General features: G+C 46.3%; 1 protein-coding gene across 9 annotated transcripts in view; it reads right to left on the bottom strand.

Annotated features, from left to right (window-relative positions):
• Positions 1–23,191, bottom strand: part of NPAS2 (neuronal PAS domain protein 2) — a 171,553-nt gene that overhangs the window by 84,839 nt on the left and 63,523 nt on the right. For 8 of the 9 annotated variants that reach the window (XM_012477642.2, XM_064371435.1, XM_012477637.3 and 5 more), the window contains one exon: positions 5,360–5,413. In XM_012477642.2, coding sequence (XP_012333065.1) covers positions 5,360–5,391 — 32 coding nt within the window. In that variant the 5' untranslated portion in view covers positions 5,392–5,413. Of the gene's footprint in view, positions 1–5,359; positions 5,414–17,598; positions 17,607–23,191 lie in introns of those variants that run through there. The other variant, XM_012477645.2, reaches the window with a different exon arrangement.

Genomic DNA, 23,191 nt, shown 5'->3' with positions numbered 1-23,191 from the left:
AAAGCAGCACTTTCAAGTGGTGGATTCCTGACCATCTCTTTTCTATTTAAAATTTATTGAAATTATTGAAAAGGCTTTAGTAAACTGCCTTTTGCCTCAGATGCCCCCAGAGAGGTTCTGGATCTCCTTGAGCGAAGACATTCCCAAGATTCTAAGCCTGCCAGGCACCACACTTCTCTGACAACTCCTCTGAGCCACCCAAAGGACCTTAGAAGGGTAAAAGCCAAAAGCCCCCAGCAGAGGGAGACCCCTTTTCCATTCTGCCATTTACTGGGCCACAGAAAGAATTAGCATTCTGCCTGCAAGTACAGTTTTACTTTCCCCTTTGTTTTGAGAACAGAATCACTCATCTGGAAATTACAAGGTCATATACACGAATCGCATGTCCTATTACCTCCCATGTTCTCCTGATGCCTACTGCTGCCTTAATCATCAAACAAAACAAAAAGGAAGCCTTAGAAATGTTTTACTGCCATTTTTTTTTCCCTGCGTGGGAGCTTATGATGATGTAAGTAAAACTCAATCCAAAGCCTATGAAAGGAAATTCACAGCAAAATTTGCATGACAGGCTCCAGCTGGGAGCATCAGCCTACTGTCCAATGCCGAGGGCCTGGTGTTCTCACTGCACTGTGCCTGCATGCAGGGGCACTCTGCAAGCGTGCATGGGGCTTGAGTCCTCCACAGGGGCTACAGCCTTTCTAGGCAGGCCTTTGCTTTCAGACCTACAGAACTTATATCCAAAGAAATGGTACAAATGAAATGAGAACAGTCTCTCTTCTTTGCCATATTACTGTCCCTGAAAGAGCAATTGGCTGAAAAGGTTGAGCTTACAAATTTCGATCACCGTCCTGTCTTGACCTAAAACAGACTCTGCAGAAAGCATTTTCCTTTTTCATGCTTATTTTCATGAATGCATCTCTAACTTGCCTGAAAGCATTCTGAGGGTAGGATAATGCTATGTATCCTCATCTGTAGCATCCACTTGCTTACCACATCACTCAGTCAACAAATACAAATGGGATGGTCTCAGCCATTGGTCCATATCATTAAACTACCCTATCCTTTTCCTCTAGCTGGGGGAACAGAAGAAATAACCAAATGGCTAAAGCTTTTTCTTCTAAAATATCTGCTTCTGCAAAATGGCATGCGTAGGCTTCTTGTTTGCTGTATTTGAACTCTTCCTTCTCATCTGAACCACTTTATTGACATTGAGGCTAAGAATTAGGGTCAAAGAATCATTAAATGGTTTAGCTGATGTTTCAGAACCAGCATCCACTCTATTAAGAGCCCCAAGAATCAGAGAATCTGGCCTGATACTCTTGATTCTCATGAACATAGGCAGCAGAGCCATATACTCACCTTCCATCTCCCTCCCTCAACCAAAGGTATGGGACTATGGAAACAACCTCACAGCTGACTGGAGAGAGGAGGTCATGGACTCATTTAATACTGGATTAAAGGAAGAGGTGAATATGAAGCAGTTTCTTCTTAGCCAACAGGTGCTCATTTCTGTCAAGAAATGGAGTAAGCTGAATTTTGCAACATAAATTATTTTGCAATAAAAGTTATAGACAATTACTTTCTTTGGAGAGCTAGAGTTCCTATCAGAACTTATTGTCTCTACCCCTTGGGAAGGTGGTGACTCAAAAGGAGCAGCTTCCATTTACTGAATGTCACAGACGCTATTAGGAGCCCAGACTTTAGAAACAGATGCATGCATTTGAATCCCTGCCTGCTGCTGACAGGCTGTGCAATCCCTGAGCCTCGGGTTTCTCAACTGTAAAATGGGGCTACGAATAACCTATTTTAGGAGGAGGTGTTGTAAGGCTTGGAGAACTACTGCATGTAAAATGCTCTAGGCAGGCTGTGATATTTCAGCTTTTCCTGTCAGCACTGTGTACTGCACTGTGCCAGGGGGTTAGATACAGCTGTATTTAATTTCTGCATTAAGTAGCTACTATTATCACCCCACTTGACAGAAGAAGAAGCTGAGGCTAAGAAAGATTTAGTGACTTTCCCAAGGACAGACAGTAAACAGTGGCAAAAATCAAAGCCAGGCCTATCTGATTCTAACCCTGTGCACTTCCTGCTACCCCACACTGCTTCCTGGAAGGCTGTATGCGCATGCACATGCACATGCATGCGTGCGCGCACACACACACACCCTACAATACCATTTCATATCAGAATTAGAAAGACATAACTGGAACACAGAAAAAGATGTGAACCTCATTATCTAGGGATTACAAGTATCTCTCAATCAAGCTGTTTCCTTCTTGAGTACAAGGACTATATTTTTGCATCTTCCCTAAAGAATAGAGCACGCAGTTCTGAACACACAATAGACACTCAATTAATACTCTCTGGATTTACATGGAAATTCACGTAAGAAAGTGGAACCGTGCCCTGATTCAGAATACTTGATCAAACAACCCAAATACACCATGAATTCCCTAAAGCATCGAAAGCCTTGCCTAACACAAAGCATGTTTTCTGGAGACAATGAGAGTTTTGATCTCAAGCTAAACATTTCTAATCTCATCAAAAACAGTGGGTGAGTGGAAACAATTCATGCCAGGCCTCCAGGTGGGATTAGGGGAAGGGCCTCCCATGTTACCGCTATAAAAACTACTTTGAAAAGAATACAATCTTAGGCTTGTGGTTTTTATTTTTCCCCAAGTGTTAGGAGGGGTACTGCAATCTTGCTGTTTCTGAGTACCATCGAACATTCTAAATCCCTTTCTCCATCTGAGGACAAGTGAGGATTATGGGCCCAGCCTCACTGTGTGGGTCTCTATGCAAAGATTTCCAAGCAGAGAAGTTTTGGGGTGGGGGAGGTATGCCTATGGCCCAAAGCAAATGGGGAGGGGAATGAATGAAAAGAAACTGCATACAAACTGATTTATTTCTAGGAACTTTTAGCCCAGATTTTTTTGGCACGTCTATATTTGCTGATTTCTGCGTATGGTAGAGCCTAAACATGCATTTTTATCTCTTCCTGATTTAGAGGTAAGTGGTACAGCAGAGAGGCAGGGATGGGCCTAGAAGGGGTTTGGAGGGCGATATTAAAGACGATGATGGCAAAAGTAAAACTCCTGTAAACTCCTTAGTCATGCTGAAATGCAACTTGTTGTCTAGCCTGCGAGGTAGATTGAGTTTGTTCTTATATGAAGAGTCTCTTGTGGTCTGGGGATAAGAGCAGAGTCAAAGATTAAAGAAGTCTGTACTGAAGTTCTCATTCTGCCACTTCCTAGAGCTTTCTGATCTCTGGCAATGGACTCAACCTTGTTGAACTTTAGTCTTCTCATCTGTAAAATGGGAATAAGAATGACACACACTTCAAAGGAATATTGAGAAGATAATATGAGATGATGCCCATAAAAAGACTTAGCTCAGTATTGTGGGCACCCAGCACATGCTGGCTACCACTGCTGTTCTTTCCATCATTTCTAGGAAGAATGCCCTGTTCTGGAGGCTGAGGTTTAAGAATCATGCTTGAACCCAGGCGAGAGAGACTGCAGTGAACCAAGATCACACCACTGCACTCCAGCCTGGGGAACAGAGTGAGACTCCATCACACACACAGAGAAGGTTGCCCTGTAAATGTATTCTTGTAAAGTGTGCTGCGTTTTCATCCACATGTAATGATGAATACTTAAAGAGCGCTACTCAGTGTATTTTGTAGCTAATTTCCAAAATAACTGGTGGGGAAAGCAGGACAGACATTATTACCCTCGTGAAAACAGAGGCTTTGACGATGAGGGGGTCTACTGGAATTCATCAGCCAGCACAGGACAGGCCAGGAATGCAGCTCACATCTGTCTCCAGCACTTCATCCACAGCCACGCTGGAGGAAACCAAAACACCCCAGAAGAAGGAACTCTAGTCTGCTCTGATCTAGTCTATTCATTTGTTGCTTGGGACCTAAGTGGATTTTGCAATCCTTGTAGGTTGTGACCTGCAGTTTGCAAAGCACCTGGGTCCCAATGCCAAGTGAAGGGTCTGTCCCTTCAGAATAAGCTGGGGAGTTCTTTGCACTGATGCTTGTTTGAATTTTTACTGCAGAAATTTTCAAACATATGCAAAAGTAGAGATAAGAGTACTATAGTCCCCAGTGCTGATCTCCCAGATTCCTGGGATGAAGGCTGCTCTGTCTACACCTCTGGCCGTTTCCTCTGCTCCCTGTTTTTTAAAGGAAATATTGGGGGGGGAGATTAAAACAATCCAGACTCCGCCTATGCCTTGCAAACTCAGGTCTAGCAGGTCTGGGGTGGCTCGGGATTTGTGGTTCTCATGGCTGCCTCTCCAGGTGACATGGAAGGACAGCTACCCTGTGGCCACAGAGCTGGGTGGTACCTGAGAGCACTACCATTTGCAGATGACAAGCAAGCAGTGGGTTCTGGGAAGGGAAGGGGCAAACCCCTCGTCAGCTCTGCAGGCTCACGAGGCTGTCACAGAGGACAGAGAGCCCTGCCACACACACACGGTGGCAGAGGCAGAAAGGGGTAAGACCACAGCGCGGAGGCTGGTCCACTGAGCCTGTAACGAAGGCTGTCTCCAGAGAGGATGCCCTCTGCTGCTGAGGCTCTGTGGCTGGGCCTCTGCCCCAATGACCAGCTTCCCGCTCACCTTTGTTTCCCCAGAGCATGGCACAGTAACTGCCGACTTGGGTGAGTCATGTGAAACTGATGACATTTGACTCCTCCTTACCTTCTCAGTATCACCTTTATGATTCCACCACAGATCTAGTAGGCATTCAATACATGTCCAATGAAGGAATCAACACAGACAGGTTATCAGGGCTCTCACATGCCAGCTGCCAAGTTAGTATTTCTAGTTGACTTAACCATGGTGCAAGGTGGCTATGACATCTCCAATCTACAGCTGAGGAAACTGAGCTAATCTATGTAAACAAAGTGGTTAGCACACTACTGGGTGATCACTGCATGCTCACTGTGTGGCAACAATCATCATTATTATCCAAAGCCAGACAGAGCCCTAGACTGAGTTAGGACTTGAACCCAGGCCTGCTGGCTCCAGTCAGCCTGCCTTGCCGTGTCTGTCCTGGAAGAGCAGTAACCAGAAGCCATGAAAGATGATCAGTGTCAACAGGGGTACACAAAAACCCAGACCACTTGGCAAGTCCCAGACAATGTGTCATTTCACAGTGAGGGGCAGGGCCGAGGGAGCTGGTCTAGAAGATTCTCATGGTGCACTGCCATATTTCACGGACGCAGTGTGTCCTGCAGCTGCCTGTCTTGCTGGTGGCCTCACCTGCACAGAGTGAAAGCCAGCAAGATTTTTCCGGGCAGACCCTCAGAGGCCGGAGGGCTCTGCTGAGGGGGCGGCTGCATCTTACCTCTTGGCTCTGTCTTTCTCATCTTCATCCATTAGATTTTCTATGCAGTTTTTCCTGCAAAAGAAATTTAAAAAGAAGGGATAATTACTGCCTGCTTCTAGATCTTTCTTAAAAGTCTTTCAGGTTGCCATCATTTTGGTCTTAGCCCAGCGGTTCTCAAACTTGGTCCCGGCACCCCTTTACACTCTGAAAATGGACCAAGGTCTCCAAAGCACTCCTGTGTATGTAGGTTAAAGCTGAGAAATGTTTAAATGCACAGGCACTCATCTCATCAGGCATTGGAGCAATGAAGTCAGCAGATATCAAGTAACTTCTGGAAAAGTCAGAACACTCACATTCTGTACACTCATTAGACAAGGAGAGCTCTTTTAAAAGGAGCAAATAACAAGTTAATGATATTTTGAAAACAATGTCTTGACCTCAGGGACCCCAGGGGTCTCCAGACCACACTTTGAGAACTGCTGTCCAGACCTGCTCAGTGAAGCAGCATCTGTTCATCTCATGCTTTAGGTCACACACACTTCCCAGCACCCGCCTGGGATCTATTAATGACGCTACAGAGGGACCCATTCACTTCTGCCTGCAGGACCCCAGTGGCCTATGACATCGTAAAGGAGAGCATTTCTTTATCTGTCCATTCAAACCACACAAACTCCTCTGACAGGTGGCCTGGAGGAATTGGCCCCAAAGGAGTGTAATCTGCAGTTCCTCCCTTAAGGCGTTTACTCTCCTTGAGACAGCGAAAGCACACAGATGTGAAAGATTAAGTAACAGTCCAGGAATGTTCTTCCTCACTGCCTAAGCCTCTACTCTCCCAAGACACTGGCTGGATGCCTCTCAGGCCCACGGATCCAGCTTCCTCTCCCACTACATGCAGGCCTGGCTTCCCTCTACCCCACAGAGCTGCACAGCCCCGGTTCCTTTCTTCATTCACACATTTCCCAGAGCCCTGCCTTTCTGGGGTGTGCCCCCCAAGTCAGTACACCAAGCAGAACCATTCTCAGAGTGCTCATGAGGCTGATGCCAGCTGTGGGAGTGGGAGGCTGAAGGCTGTGGTGGCTGGGAGGGCAGAGCGTGGTCGAGGTAAGGGTGAGGACCATGGAGAAGCTGAATCACCACTGCCCACACACCACTATGCTCAATGCACGGGGTCTTCAGTCGGCACTCCCAAACCAGCCCTTTGCAAATGCACCACCAATTACTCTTGAAACGTGAAGTTTCAGATAAAAATTTTCAATGGGGCCAGTCTTTCTCTGAGCTCACTTAGTTTTGTGATTTTGGTCACCTATGTACACAAACATGGGTCTCAGCCAAAGCAAAGGTGAATTCTGCAGCCACAGTCCCTGTTTACATAATGCCCATGCAGTCAACAGCAGGCATATTCCATGATGGACTAGCAAGAAATGCTGCTTAGAAGTTGAGGCCTGTATCCCAATTAAGTTAGAGTTAACACATCTGCAAACAGGCCTGTGCTTAATGTTTTCCAGATGGAATCTGTTCAAAGTTTTATGTCAGTTCATTGAATGATGCCCTACCCCAAGCCTGTGCTTCCAAAGAGAATGGTGGCTTCCCAAGGCCCTAGGGTGTGAGCGAGGACCCAATTGCCCTGTGTTCTTTATCAGGGGCCCCTGGACAGAGCCTGTTCACAGGAGGGCTGGCTGCTGTTCCTCAGTCTACTCTCCTGAGCTCCTGGGATCCTGTTTGGATGACCAGCGTGGCTTAGTCACAAACTAAACATCTAAAAATGACTAATAGCTACTCTTTATCAACCACATCTTCTTTGATTTATATGTTTAGCCTTCAGACATTTCCTGAATCTATAAAACCTGGATGCTCTACACTCATTTCCTCTTCTTCAGCATCCCTCTCATTTCCCTGCCCTGTTCCTCTCACTTGACCCCTGACTAACCAATTAAGCTGAACTGCACCCAGTGTGAGAAGGCCCCTAAGCTGAGTTCCCATCGCACCTGCCACAGAAGCTCTGTGCTGATATTTTTACTATTTTGTCACCTCTGTTGTCTACCATGTTATTTTTTTATTTAAAAATACACCTCACAGGCTGGGCTCAGTGGCTCACGCCTGTAATCCCAGCAGTTTGGGAGGCTGAGGTGGGCAGATTACGAGGTCAGGAGATCGAGACCATCCTGGCCAACATGGTGAAACCCCATCTCTACTAAAATACAAAAAAATTAGCCAGGTGTGGTGGCACATGCCTGTAGTCCCAGCCACTCAGGGGGCTGAGGCAGGAGAATTACTTGAACCTGGGTGGCAGAGGATGCCGTGAGCCTAGATCATACCACCTGCACTACAGCCTGGGCGACAGAGCAAGACTCCATCTCAAAAAAAAAAACACACCTCACAAATTTACCATCTTAACCACTGTAAGCGGACAGCTCAGTGGCATTAAGTACATTCATACTGTTATGCAACCATCACCACCATCCATTCCAGATCTCTTTGACCTTGCAAAGCATAAACCATCATTAAACAAGAAGTCCCCATTCCCCACTCACTCCAGGCTTGGCAACTGCCCTTCTACTTTCTGTCTCTATAAATTTGACTATTCCAGGTCTGTCACGTAAGTGGAACCATACAGTGTTTGGCTTATTTCACACAGCATAATGTCCTCAGGCTTCATCCATGTTGCTGCATGGGTCAGAATCTCCCTCCCTTTTAAGGCTGAGTGATATCCCATTGTATGGAAACTCAGTGTTTTGCTTGCCCACTCATCTGTCCACGGACACGAGCCACTTCCACCTTGGCTGCTGTGAGTGTGGGTGTCCTTCCCCCTTGTGTTTTAGAGTCACCCTTTTACTTAATAGGAAAGATTTGGAAACAGCTTGAAGGCAAACAAGGAACAGAATGGAAGGGAAGAGAAGTTCTCTGAGGTCAGGTTAAAGGAATCACAAAGAAGTTTAGGGGGTGACAACGACTCTTCTCAACAATATAGAGTTTTCAGTGAGAAGGATTTTGAGCAACTATTTTTTTTTCATTTGACCACAGAGTGCTAGAAAACAGAAAAGGAGCTTAATTGAAAGCAGAGGAGATTTTGTTTGGAGCTGAGACATAATGGTTGAGGTGATTAACCCCCAGAGTGAACAGTGGAGGGATGCCATACAGTCTTTTCCCCAGATAACCACGTGTCCTACGTGGGGTAGACAGTCACGAGGTGTATGAACCAGGTCTCAACTGGGAAACAGACTGCGGTTGCGATCCTCTGAGGAGCACTGATTTAAGGGAGGCTCTTTGTAAAGCTGTGGGCCAGGAGTAGGGAAACCAAGTGGGACAGTGAGGTGGGGAATGGCAGAGCTGTGACCACCTCTAAGGGGAAGGGACAAGAAGGAAATGATTTCCCAAACCTGGAAGGAGTGTGTCCCATAGGAGGCGACCTTCAGTGAAGGAACAAGAAGGGAGCCAAGGGAATAAACACCTCACTCATTCTCCACCCACGCTCCGATCTCCTGCTGCGTCTCCTTTAGCCATGTCTGCAGGATCCTCCACACAGGGGAGCCTCAGGGAAGAGAGAAGGGGACACGCCTGGTAACAATCATCTCTCAGGGGCTCTTCCAGCTCTGAGTTTCTTGGGTTTTCCTAGAACACAAACTCTCTGGAATCTTTTTAAGCTTTGTAACATCTCAAGTTTGAAAACCAGTCATCTGCACCTAGCAAATGACCACACAAGAAATGATCATAATAACAATAATTATGGAAGCCTGATGAAAAGAGAGGCTGAGAGGGGTTCCCAGAACAACCTGAGCAACAAAATAAGAGAAACTGTATTGATTACAGCCTGTGTATTGATTAGTACAAACTAAATACTCACGAGTCTAGATGGACACAAATAAACAAATGGGGAGGTAGGAGGAGGGAGGAGACAGCTTCCCCTTACAGAAGATTCCAATTAATACATGCAGAAGGAACAAAGGCAACAGAAAATCACCATCATGGCTCATGCCTGTAATCCCAGCTTTTAGGGAGGCAGAGGCGGGAGGACAGTTTGAGCCCAGGAGTTTGAGACCTTCCTGGGCAATATAGTGAGACTCTGTTCTCTACAAAAAGGAAAAAAAAGAAAAGAGAAAAGAAACAAAAAGAAAAGAAAGGAAAAGAAGAGAAAATCACCATCAGTATACCATAATAATCATTGTTTCAGGCAAGATCCACCAATGGATGAAAAATTAATGGAAAAAAGGTTGGAGAGAAATAGGATATTTGCAGAGTTTCAAAGTATCTCCCTCAAGATATTTATTAATTACAAAAGAAAAACATTTTACAGGAAAGAAGGTTGGCAGACACCACTTTCACCTACTGGTCAACATGAACATCACCAGTGTTAAGTCACATAGAAGTCTCTGTGGAAATAAGCACTCTTTCCTCTTGGGTGTGTACATCTCGGAGTATCATTCTTGGAACATGGGGCAGCTGTATGCTGACTTTACTAAAAACTGTCAGGCTGTTTTCCAAAGTGACTGTACAATTTTATAATTTGCACCAGTAGTGTACAGGAGTTCCAGTGGTTCCATTCTACATATAGTATTGACTTCTTAATTTTAGTAATTTTCGTGGGTGTGTTATGAGATCTCATTGGGATTTGTGTTTCCCTGATGATTAATGATGCAGAGCACTTTTCACTGGCTATTTAGGTGTCTAATTCTTTTGCCTACTTAAAAAAATTGGGCTGTTAGTCTCCATCATGCTGATCATAGAAGTTTCTCTCTATTGGGTACAAGTACTTTGTCAGAAATATGTATTGCAAACGTTTTCTCCCAGTCTGTGGATGGCCTTGGTGCTTTTTGGGTGGTGTCTTGTGATGAGCAGTTTTAAATTTTGATAAAGTCTAATTTATCAACTTTTATTTTATGGTTAGTGATTTTTGTATTCTAAAATATATTTACCACTTCAATGTTGTTAAGAATTATCCTGTTTTCCTCTAGAAGCTTCATCACTTAGCTTTAACATTTTGATCCACAGTCCATTGCAAGTTAAATTTTATGTGTGGTGTAAGATAGGGGTCAGACATTATCCCCGCCTCCCTCCAATATGGACATCCAGTTGCTTCAGAATCGTTTATTGAAAAGGCATTTACTTCCCTGTTGAATTGCATTAGCACTTTCACCAAATAGTGTGTGGTCTTATATGTGTTATTTATGGACTCTATTTAGCTTCATTTATCCTATGTGCCTCAACTCTATAGGACACAGAGTCAGGATGTCTGCAGAGTGAAGACACATAAGATAAGCTTATTAAAAAATAAACTTCATTTTTAAGAACAGCTTTAGATTTGCAGAAAATGCAGAGAGTAGAGAAAGTTCCCTGATTCCTACACCCAGTTTCCTCTTATCAACATTTTACATTGGTAGCATACATTTGTCACAATTAATAATACTGATACATTATAATTAAGAAAAAGCCCAGGCTGGGTGCCACTGGGTCACACCTGTAATCCCAGCACTTTGGGAGGCCAAGGCGGGTGGATCATCTGGGGTCAGGAGTTTGAGACCAGCCTGGGAAACATGGTGAACCCCTATCTCTACTAGAAATACAAAAATTAGCCAGGTGTGATGATGTGCACCTGTAATCCCAGGTATTTGGGAGGCTGAGGCAGGAGAATCACTTGAGCCCTGGAGGCATAGCTTGCACTGAACCATGATCATGCCACTGCACTCCAACCTGGGCGACAGAGTCAGACTCCATCTCAAAAAAAAAAAAGGCCATAATTTTCAGACAAGCTTGCTCAGATTTCCTTCAGTTTTTACGCAATGTCCTCTTTTCGCTCTAGCACTCTATCCAGGACACCACAGTACACTGTATCAGCATGTCTCCTTAGACTCCGCTTGGCTCTGCTAGTTTCTCAGACTTTCCTTGATTTTGAAGCCTTGACAATTTTCAGCAGTATCTGTAGAACATTCTTCAGTTTGGGTTTGTCTGATGGTTTTCTCAGACTCAGAATATGGATTTTTGAGAGGAAGGCTCAGGAAGTGGTGTCCTTCTTATCACATCATGCTGTCAACATGGCTTGTCACTGTGGATGCCAGCCTTGGCCACCAGGCTGAGGTGACAATAAACTCACTCATAAGAGGTATGTTAGTTACATTTATATGTAATATGTGCAATATGTTTTCCTTCAATGTTCAGATTATCTTTTTTTTTTCAGGTGAAGAATGTCTAAATTTAAAGTGGTAGATCCAATTATTAATCTGAAAAAAAATTATATGATTTTCCCTGTACTTTTGGACTTAGATATATAATGATTGAACCTTATTAGATTAACAGTGGAAGCCACTGCTTTACACTTAGAGGCCCTTCACCTGAAAACATATTGAGCATTTCATTTGAAAATATAACTGCTCAGCATTTAAACAAACTTATTCCATCTCTCCCAATTCCACCACAGCCTTTGTCTGTCGTTATCCCAGTACCACACTATCTTAACTCTTAAAGTTGTGCAGTAATTATTGACATCAATAATTATAATCAATATGGCCTTCCAACTTCGTTCTTATTCAAGTTTGCCTTGGTCATTCTAGGTCTTTGCAAAGCCACATAAATTTTAGAATCAGCTTATCAATTTCTATAGAAATGCCTGATGCAGCTGGGTGTAGTGGCTCACGCCTGTAATATCATTGCTTTGGAAGGTTGGGGCAGGAGTATTGCTTGAGGCCAGGAGTTGCTTGGGCAACATAGTGGGATCCTGTCTCTACAACAAATTAAAAATTAGCTGGGCGTGGTGGTGCGCACCTGCGGTCCTGGCTACTTGGGCAGATGAGGCAAGAGCATTGCTTGAGCCTGGAGTTCAAGGTTACAGTGAGCACCACCCTCCTCCACCCTAAACAACAGTGTGAAACCCTGTCCCCCACCACACAAAAATTTTGATTGAGAACTGAATTTGGGCATCAATTTTGGGAAAACTGACAACGTGCAGGGCTCTGATCCCTGTATCGTGTGTACCATCTCCTTCTATTTGCCTCTCCTCTTGGGCTCTGTGATGAGGCAGGATAATGTAATTTGCCAAAGGACTAAATGTGTCATCTGCATGTGATATATAGTGATTCAACAGATACTCCCAGAGTTCCTGGGCAAGAGGGATTCCACTGTGAGCAAAGTCCCTACTCTCACGGTGCTTACGTGAGGTGGGGTATACATGTGTCAGGGGAGTAGGGGAAAACCACAGGCAAGCAAATATGCAAACACAGAGCCTGTTCCCTGGTTATCACTGCAGTGGAGGAAAAGGTGAATCCAGGGTGGGACAGGGTTCAGGGAGTCTTGCTCTGGTGTTTTAGGGAGTCATGGAAGACCTCCTTGATGAGATCCTCTGTGAGCTGACATGAAGAGAGTGTGAGAGTTAGCAGCGAGGGTGCCTCCCCCAGACAGCAAGGAAAGCGAGGAGCAGCCCAGAGGCCAGCCCGTGATGGGCGATGGTGCTGGTGAGGAGAAGGTGGAGCCAGAGGCAAAGAGACATTGTGGCTTTTGCTTTATATGAGAGGGGAAGGTACTGGAGGTTTTGAACAAAGAGTGACAGACACCTATCTCAGAGAACAGCTGTGAAGCTTAAATGAACTTAAGTTTGCAAAGCCTGGCCTGCAGCAGACACTCAAAAACAGGTTCTCTACTTTGATGGCAAAGATTAGGCAAAATGCATCTTCTCCCATTTCACGATGGCTTGCTCAGCTATGATATGGTTTGGCTGTGTCCCTACTCAAATATCATCTTGAATTATAGTTACCATAATCCCCATGTGTCCTGGGAGGGACCTGGTGGGAGGTAATTGCCATGGGGGCAGTTACCATTAGCTATTCTCATGAGAGGAGAGAGAGCTCATGAGATCTGATGGTTTTACAAAAGGGCTTTCCCCACTTTTGCTCAGCAGTTCTCCTTCCTGCCATTATGTGAAGAAGGACATACTTGCTTCCCCTTCTACCATGATTGTAAGTTTCCTGCGGCCTCCCCATCCATGCAGAAGTGTGGGTCATTAAACCTCTTTCCATTATAAGGTACCCAGTCTCAGGCAGTTCTTTATAACAGCATGAGAACGGACTAATACAAGCTCCTTATCCATACTAGGTGCTCAATAAATGCATGAGGAATGAATTGGAAAAGGAAGGGAGGAAGGGAGGGAGGGAGGAAAGGAAGGACACAGCCAGGGCCAAACCCCTATCTGAATTCTTGTGCCACTGCCTGCCATTCACTCCTACAAACCTCCCCATGATCATGGTGGCTCCAAGGTAATAGCGCTTACAAAGTACATTTGAAGGTGCAATTATATCCTGGTGACTAAAATTAAAACAAAAACTTCCGCATGTGCAGGAGTTACTGACTAAAGGGAAAGTCCACTCAGACAGCACTGACAGTCGGGGCTCTTCAGGAAGGCCCAGTGGTTCTCTCACCAACCCTTGGCCGCTGCCAAGCTCTGAAAAAGCATAATCTCATTTTGCCTCCATCAGTTCTGTGGGTGGAATGGGCTGGCTATAGCTATCCTCCACTCATAAATCAGGCAGCACCACCCCCCAGCAAGGCTAAGTGGCCTGCCCACAGACACAGGCTTGGGGACAGAGCAGACCCTGGGCTCTACCTCCTGGCACGGACTCAAAAGGCCTTTCTCCTCCTACTGCTGCTTAGAATGGGGGATTTCCGACTTCAGAGTAAGCCCGAGTTAAATCTTCATTCCAACCTACTTGCTCTATGACCTTGAGCAGGCCCCTTAAACCTCATGAGCCGCTGTTACCCTCATTTCTAACACAATACAGCTAAAACCCACCAGGCAGGGATTGTACAAAGAGCAAACAGGAGGCAGGTGGCACATATGTGTGCAGCAAAGGGCCCAGCATGATGCCTGGGGCACAGGAAGCTCTAGGTGAGTTCCGTTCACTGCATGCCTGCCTCACCTAACTGTCCGACCCCTTATGTTCACGCTGTGGCCACTGAGCCCCTGCTAAGGCAGGTGACAGTAAGCTTCAGCCTTTCTTATCGGCTTTGAATTTCAATGAACGCATATTCTCTGCACAGTAAAGAGATCACCAGGGGTGAAACAGACATGGGCTCTGGAGTCACACAGACCTAAGGTTTCAGAGAGGGGCTCCTGAACAGAGGCAGAAAGGGCCGTATTGGGAGGAAGAGTGCCTTACAGCCAAGACGCGTCTGCAGGCAGGGGCTCCAGCTGAAGTCTGGGCCCGTACCACTCCCAGGGACTACCTGTGGCTGCTGCAAGCAGGACTGTGAGGACCACTGAGTGGGGGCATAGGGGTCAGGAGCTCTGCCAGGCCCAGGAAGCAGACCAGCTGGGGAATCTAACCAAGCAAGGCCAGTGGAGCACTGAGTGTGGAGGAGGAAAGCTGGACCTCCCAAGGGAAGTGGCAGACAGCCACCCCTGCTGCTGGCAGGCAGGGCTAGAGGGGCATGCTGGGTGTCAGAGTTCCTGGGTCCAGCATCCACATCTGTGAAGGGGAGAAAGGCAGTGGTGGCCTGGAGTCAGGTGACCCAAACTGAGACTGACCCAGGCTTTGCCCTTCAGTATCTCTGTATAACACTGGAGAAGTGTGATGCTCCCAGCCGTAGCTCCTCATCTGCAAAGTGAGAGAACAGTAGGGCCTTTCTCACAGTGTGGTTGTGAGAAAGCATGACAGAATACAAGAGAAACCTCCAGCACAGTGCCCGGCACAAAGAAGTCATCACAAAATTGTAGCTGCAGAATTTTAATCACACTATCAATAGTGATCATGAGTTAAAGGGCTCACAGTAGTGGAGCCCATCAGTGTCTTCAGGAGAAACAGGATAATCATTCCCTCCTACCAGTGTTGAAATCGTGTGTGTGTGTGTGTATGTGTGTGTGTACGCATGGTGGAAAGACAGACAAACACAACATGCTTTCTAGAATACTGGACTAGCTAGTAATAACTGTACACAGCACCCTGACATAGTAACTCCATCTTAGAGAAAGACTCCATCTTACATTTTAAAAGTCACCTTGCCAACAAGACCAGACATTTTGCCAAATCAATGAAAACTGCTTCCGACCAGACAAGGACATGATCAAGCACACTCCTCCACTCAGTCCTCACCAGAGGACTCTGTGGCCGTAAGAGCAGGACTTCACCAGCTAGAAACGGCCGTCCCCACAGACCCTGTCTCACTGTCGCCCATGATCAGCACCCGGCATCCACAGCCCAACGCCCTGCCCACATCAAAGACTCTTCCCTGTGAGACCAGTGGACTGCCCAGACCAGGCCAGGACTTTCTTTTTTTTTCCATGTTGCTCTCCCTGGACTGGCTCATTAACCCCTTTTCCTATCCCTTTTCTTTCAATGTTAAATGTTACTTCATTTACTATGAAATGTTTAATCTATAACATTTATATATTGATTAAGTATACTATTATGTATGGTTTGCAATATTGACTGACCTATGGAGTGGCTTGAGCCTGTGTGCTCGTGGCTCTGACTCCTGAGTGAATGCAAAGTACTAAGGGGAAGTTTGTCCTTGGGAACTCAATGAAGCTTCCAGCTTTGGTGATTTAAATCACATCAATAAAGGTCTGACCTTGTGGAAATACACAAATGTGCATGGATCTGGTTATCACTAACCCTGCGCCGCTCATGATAACTAAACAGGAAGGTAACCAACCATCGTGAGGTTGTGAGGGAGGAGAGAAAGGAATGGAATGACTATCGGGTGAAATGACTGGGGTTTTCCTTCACACAGCAAACCCTTAAAGAAATCTACTGACTCTAATAGAGGCAAAGGACAAAAGTGAGGCCTGCAAATGACGTCTACACACCCAGGTGAAATTTCTGCCCCAAAGGCTTTAGAGCATTCTTTCTCACAGCCACCTACTACAAAACTGATTAGAATTCTGGCCTTTGGTGAATGAGGACCTGGAAATGGCAGCAGGATTATTTTGTCACACCATATCTGCTCTGGGTCCCAAGTGCATCAGCAGTGAGACAGAAGACTGATGAGTCATACAAGTGACAGGTTCCCCCCAGGGTCTAGCATGTCACCCAGGTCTCCAGAGAGTGCCTCATGTGGCATGCATGGAAAGGCATGTTACTACACTCAAGCAGGAGTTGGTAACCCTTTTCTTTCTTTCTTTTTTTTTTTTTCAGAGATAGGGTTTCACCACATTGGGCAGGATGGTCTCGATCTCCTGACCTCGTGATCCACTGACCTCAGCCTCCTAAAGTGCTGGAATTACAGGCGTGAGCCATCGTGCCCGGCCAATCCTTTTCTCTAAAGGGCTGCCTGGTAACTATTTTAGATGCAGATCATCCAGTCTTTGTTGCAACCACTCAGCTCTGCCATTATAGTGCAGTGCAGCCATAAATGAATGGGCATGGCTGTGTTTCAATAAAACTTTACTTACAAAAACAGGTTGTGGGCCATATTTGGTCCCCAGAGAGCAGTTTGCCAACCCATGTTAAAGAATCACTGGAATCACTACTGAACTTTCCTCTTCAGTGTTTTTTAATTTAGAATTTTTTGGTGAAGTCTTTATAGGCCCAGTGGGTCACTCTGTATCATCATGAATTTTCCCTGAAATGACTACCACGAGCCTGTTGTGTTGCAAGACCTATGTTTTTACAAACATAAAATCATGATGTTTTGAAATTGGCTGAGAAGTGGTTTGAATTACAAGTCCCAAGTTAACTGGAAAATCCTAACACTCCTCCCCACCATACCAACCAAGCCTGGTGGAATTGAGTTAATCAAAAGAAAAAAATACTGAAAACAAGAACAAGTTGAAATCAAAAGAGGCAAAACCGAGCACACACATCTCCCCAATTGACGGGGGTTTATTTATTGCCGACAGAGCGTGTGCCTTCTGTCCTCCCAGTCAGTCCCTGGTGAGGGGACCTCAGTCATTTTGGATTAACGTCTGCATCTCACACATGGGAGCTTGGTAATGATTTCTCCTCATATTAAGGAATAAAAACGCTTTGAGAAACAGTTGCTGATGAACTGCGATGCTCACTTATCTTCCTTTGTCATATGAGGAAGCTAGGAAATAACTTCCATATTTTGATTCTTCCTCTCCAGGGAATGGCTTTTGGTGTTGCAATGATTCATTCAGTGGAAAAAATAAATTTCTAAGGCCGGGCGCAGTGGCTCACGCCTGTAATCCCAGCACTTTGAGAGGCCAAGGGAGGCGGATCACTTGAGGTCAGGAGTTCAAGATCAGCCTGGTCAACATGACAAAACCCTGTCTCTATTGAAAATACAAAAAATTAGCCAGGTGTGGTAGTGCGTACCTATAATCCCAGGTACTCAGGAGGCTGAGGCAGGAGAATCGCTTGAACCTGGGAGGTAGAGGCTGCAGTGAGCCGAGATTGTGCCACTGCACTCCAGCCTTGAAGACGGAGCGAGACTCTTGTCTCAAATAAAATAAAAATAAATAAATAAATAAATAAATAAATACATTTCTAAAGGAGATGGACAGTGAAAGCCTGAGAGCCAGTGGCTCCTGCAATCCCAATTCCCCTCCAACTAAGGAGTTCTCATAGCATTCTGGCACATTTTCTGACCTGGAAAAGGCAAGGCAGACAGATCCAATCCTAACACTAGACCTCTCCATCCTTGTCCCAGGGAGCCAGGTCTCATGGTCCTTGCTGGAACCTCATAGAGCCAGATTGCTTGAAGAAACCAAGAAAAGACCCTCATGAGCGTCGTGATCATAGCAAACACTACCACGAGTGTCTAAAAAGCCAAGCTGAAGCTTTATCTGCCTGTTACAACTGTGGTTCCTCCTTCATGCTTTTTTTTTTCCAAGAGTCTGGTGACATATGCAATGAAGGAATGGATGAAGAAAGTTAGAAAATTTGTTATTAAGTAAATTTACAGTAACATTGGTCAGCAAAGAATTTCCAAGATAGAAATGGCCATGACATCTGGATGGAAGGGCCATCCTAACCTGACATATTATTCTTGCAACCTCTGACATTTATGTTGCCATCACTTAAGGCTCCTTTTAGGGGGCCTCTTTATCAAGAGTTCAGATTGCACAGTGTAAACCTGAGTCAACTGGAGACTCTGATGGGTGACAGTGTGTGGTCAGGGTGTGGACAATAGATGCCTAGGAAAATCAGCAAGAGGAGAAAAGGAGATTTATGAGTCATGCTTGGAGCTGAGTCAGTGAAAGTCTTTGTTGGAAACCGCTGTTCAGCTGCCACAGACAAACCGAAATGAATCCACAAAATACTGCTCCAGCCAGCATCTCCCTCCATGTGCTGACTCCCCAAGTGCTCCTTCAGGGCCAGAAATGCTCATCTTCACTGGGCTCAAGGTTGCAAAGAGAGCAAAAGTAGATGCCCTTGAAACAAGAAATCAAATTAGTTTTGGACACCTAGACTTTGGAGTCTTGGGTTTAATATCAGAGTTTTAAATAACAGTTAATCAAAACGTAGGAGGTTTCGTGTGAATTGCTAACCATAGGAGGCAGCAGAATTGCTTTGGGAACTAGCTAGATCTAGGTTGGAATGTCCTCGGTGCTCTTGCCTTCACTTGTGTGGTGGCCTTGGAGCCTGGGCATGATGACCTCATCTGTAAGCTGAAGTGGATAGACCCACTTTTCACAGTAGATAGGAGAATCTATTAGGACACCTCATCTGGTTAACTGCCTCCCCTTCCACAGCACAGCGGTCAGAAATGGTGACTTTAGAACGAGAACACGTGAGACCTTTAGAGCCGCAGGTCACGTGGTCACGCGTGTCCGATGCCGCACACCTTACTGGTAGGAAGCACCCTCACGTTGCACCCTCTTCCTTCTCCTGTCACCCTCACTTCTTTTACTTACAATTTAAGCAGACAGTGCACTGCCGGCCCTCCCTGTGCAGCCAGGGACCTGACCACCACCCCTGCTGACACAGCTGGGGCCAAGTTAGGCTCATGGGCTGCAGGGAGCCCTGCAGGGAGCAGCCTGCACAGCACCAGCAGCAGGGAGCTCTCTTCCTTCACACCTGCGACTCTGCCATGATGTATTAGATTTCACATAGTCACTGCTAAAGGTATCTGCGATGTTAGATCCTCCTCCATTCCTTCCACTGTCTCTGTATCATGCAAATCAGCTGAGCCTGGAAGAGGCATGTGGGCAGAAGGAAAGGCTTATTCAAAGGTCCTGGGGCATGAGAAAATGGGGCATTTGGAGCCCCTCAAGTGGGCTTACGTCTGTTACTCTGCCTCTGAATAACGCTCAAGAAACTGTAAGAGAAATGAGAAGTACATATTTTTCTTTTTTAAAAGAGACTGAGTTCTCTCCTTTTGCAAATGTCTAATGAAGTGGCCCCAGTAAAGGCTCAATTCACCCACTGGCCCGACTCCTCCTCCAAGTGGCTAGCTTCTCACTGCATTTGGGCCTGATGTCCTGAGGATACAGGGACACCTGTGGTACTGCCCAGAGCACCTGCAACTCTCCCTGCCTTGAGATTCCCTGTAGGCTAGGGTCCCTGGGAAGGTCTGCACAATTTTGTGTGGAGGTGCAATCAGGGGTAGAAATTATCAAGGAGATCAACTTTGCCACCCCTTCCCTGCATCTAACTGTCCCTATAGTCAGAGATGATGAGGGGCCTTGGCTGGGCCCTGAGGCCAGGTGAGAGCTTGCCCTACCTCTGAGCCTGGCCTGCTCCCTGGATGTAGCCGGCCCATTGTGGGGGTGCAACATGCCTTGCAGAGGCATTATACCAGGGCTGGGGCCTCTCTAACAACCCTCAGAGACATGAGCTTGTTAGCTGTCATCCCAGTGTGTCACACTAAGACCTGGCAAAGCTACACACCTCATACAGTATGCACACAGAGCAGGAGAGTCCTCATCTCACTCCCAACGAACCAGGAACTCACCACTGCATGCTGCCAGGAGGAGGCTGTGCAGGTGAGGAAAACCTTGATCCTTCTAGTTACTCTACATAGCCCTCTACCCCTGAACACGTCCACTCCAGGCTCTCAACCTCAGGGGACATCTCCATGGCATCTACACCAATCTACACAATGGTGCGTTAATATGGAAAATGGCATTAATTCATCATTTTTAAAAAGTCAATTAAAAAGCAAAAAGCATTGAGATGTATCTGCTAGGTCACCAAACTGATAGGCTGCTGCTTCTCTTTTTAAAATCTGAGTTGTCTGAAAACTCTGGTTGGTTGAGTTTGATGCAGGCCCAGCTGGGAATTTGGGATCCATTGGTGACTGCTGCCAGTGAGGCCTTTCTCTCACCACCTCAATACAACTAGACCCCAATCCAGACAGTGAACCAATCCTGGACATGCTTCCAAAACCCCAACCAGCCCAACTCCAGGATATCTAGTCTGGTAAAAATGTGTGCATGGATCAAATACACAGGAACCAAACTAAAGTCAGGAAGACCAACCAGCATACAGAGAAGCCGGGATGTGGGGATCAGAGGTCAGCAGGGAAAACAACTGGGTGGGACAACTGGTCTCCTCGAATGTCACACGGTGAAGGGCATGTCTCTGCCTGTGCTAGAAGAGCCACTAGATACAGAGTGAACCTCGACAAACAGAGAGCCCTGTGGCAAGCCCTTCACCAAGAGCTTATAGCTCTTCCTAGTGAGGGGCTTAGGCAATGTAGGGCTGAATGTTTGCATTTTCCCTCTTCAAACAGCAAGACTCAGAGGCCCACACAGGTATTCAATAGATGTTTGCTGGATGTCTAAAGAAGAGCCATTGCTTTCACTGAGTGATCAAAGTTACCATCACTGGTTAATGGGACCTGCAGAAATGACCGACTTTAAATGCCATCTAAAGGTCATCTGGGTTTTGCCTCAGCAGGACTAGAAATCTCCAGTTTCTCAATGTTTGTTCAGATATTCACGTTGTAAATTTAAGATATCTTAGATCTCTCTCCTTACATCTGTCACTCTGCGTCTGAATAATGCTGAAGAAACTGCAAGAGAAATGAGATGTACATATTTTTCTTTTTAAAAACAGATTGAGTTCTCTTCTTTTGCAAATGTCTAACGAAGTGGCCCCAGTAAAGGCACAATTCACCACTGGCCCGACTCCTCCTCCAAAGCTCTGGGTGGTGGCTTCAGGGTGTTAAGGAGAGTCCAAGACACGTCCCCCTGAGTTAGAAGTCATGGCATCAGATTTAGGAGGCACAGACCCAGGACACAAGGCATGTTGCTACACGCAAAATTCATAAGCTGGAGAAATAAGCTACACATGAAGCTCTAGCTGGTGCTTTTCCTGTACATTAGCTTATTTAATCATGACAGTCTGGGTTTGATCTTAATGATTTCCCCCTGAACAATTCTAACAGATACTATCCTATGCCCACAAGCAGCAATATAACAGTATTTCAGCAAAGAATAAAAACCGTTAAATATGGGAGAGGGTAATATGTATATCTACTAGCACTTCCCAGGGTTCCAAGTCGTAGCATTCAAACCCTCAGATGATGAGCTGCCAGTCTGTGACTTTAGCCCTATCCTCAATCACATCGTCCTCCTCTCCAACACCTTCAACTCTACCAGCGCCTCTTCCTCCGCCCCCACGGCCCATCCCCTTCCTCTTCTGTTTCAGCTTCACCTTGGCTTTAGCTGTTCACAACCCTCCCCCACTGGATGGTAAACCCCTCAAGTCCAGGCATGGGTCCCACCCTCCTGGCATCTCTGCAAGTGGCTGATGTTCTTAGGGCTTAGGATAGAGTATGAAGAGCTTCCATTTAAGAATCAGTGTCTAACGTCTGGAAGGAAGCCTGGCATTGGTTCCCGCAATAATTTATCCTAAGGCAGGATGATTCTTCAGGGGAGAGGCTGAATATGGGTTGCAGGACGCTCCTGTGTTTGGACATGGGCTCAAGCCATCCCAGTGCTGGGCCCTAACTCTGCAGACTAATGGCAAAAAAGGCAAAGAGATTTAACTACACACTCAGAAGACTGCCATCTGTACGATTCGGAAAGCAACTTGCTCTGCCCAGCTCCTCTGGACAAGGCTAAACAGGCTTAGCCTGCTGTGGGCAAACAAGAAAAGTAGGTCAGCTCGACAGCCCTGTTCTTCCATGGTGATGAACTAATGATGCGAACGCAGGGCCCGTCTGCAGAGAGGGGCAGGATGGCACCAGCCCAGGGCCTCGGCTGATCCCAGACCCAGCCTGGGTGGCTCATGCCAGCCTCTGGATGGCAGACAGGGGACCTGGGTAAGAGCAAAACCCAGAGAACACTTGGGAAGATGGCTTAAAAAAAAAAAACCTGCAGAAAAACAACAGTGTAAATTGACACCCTGCCATTTTCCTGTTATTAAAGACACACCAATTCATGTCCGTATGGTGCTGTGATACTTGCACAGGCTGCTGGGCCTGCACGGGTGCATTATGGTGACAACTTGCAGGAACACTGCTGAGAAACTGTGGTGCTACCTCCCAGCTCACCTGCATGACGTCCTCTCCCCTCACCCTCCCTCAGCCACTGGCAATAACTAGGGGCTCACTGGGGCCAAGGACAGGCTTGAGTCAGTGGTTCAGCACTGCCGGGACCGGTGGGCACAAGGCCCCATGCTATGGAGGAGGCCACTGCTCTGTTCCCGTGTCCAGTCTGGGCTGCAGCTGTCCAGACAGAAAGGCTTCCCTTTCTGGCTTCTCTGGCTCAGAAGTTGGACAAAATATGGAACACTGTGAAGGAATTCCCCTGAATCCCCGGTGATCGACTTAAAGGAGCCAGTGTCTGAATTGGGTTGTCTCAGGAGGGCCCAGCACAAGCCTGGAGGCTAATGCCGGGGTCCTCAGGCAGCCAGGTCCTGCTCCCTGGGCTCATAAGAGGACAGGACCCTTGCTCACCCCCCAGATAGCTTAGGAGCAACTGAGAGTTAGTCTAGGGGTCCCAGAGAAGTTTCCCAA

The sequence above is a fragment of the Aotus nancymaae genome, unplaced genomic scaffold (genome assembly GCF_030222135.1).
Source record: "Aotus nancymaae isolate 86718 unplaced genomic scaffold, 86718_ANA_hifiasm-v0.15.2.pri h1tg000131l, whole genome shotgun sequence".
NCBI classification, from domain to species: domain Eukaryota; kingdom Metazoa; phylum Chordata; class Mammalia; order Primates; family Aotidae; genus Aotus; species Aotus nancymaae.
The sequence above is the reverse complement of the archived record's forward strand: the minus strand, read 5'-3'. Positions and strand labels throughout refer to the sequence as shown.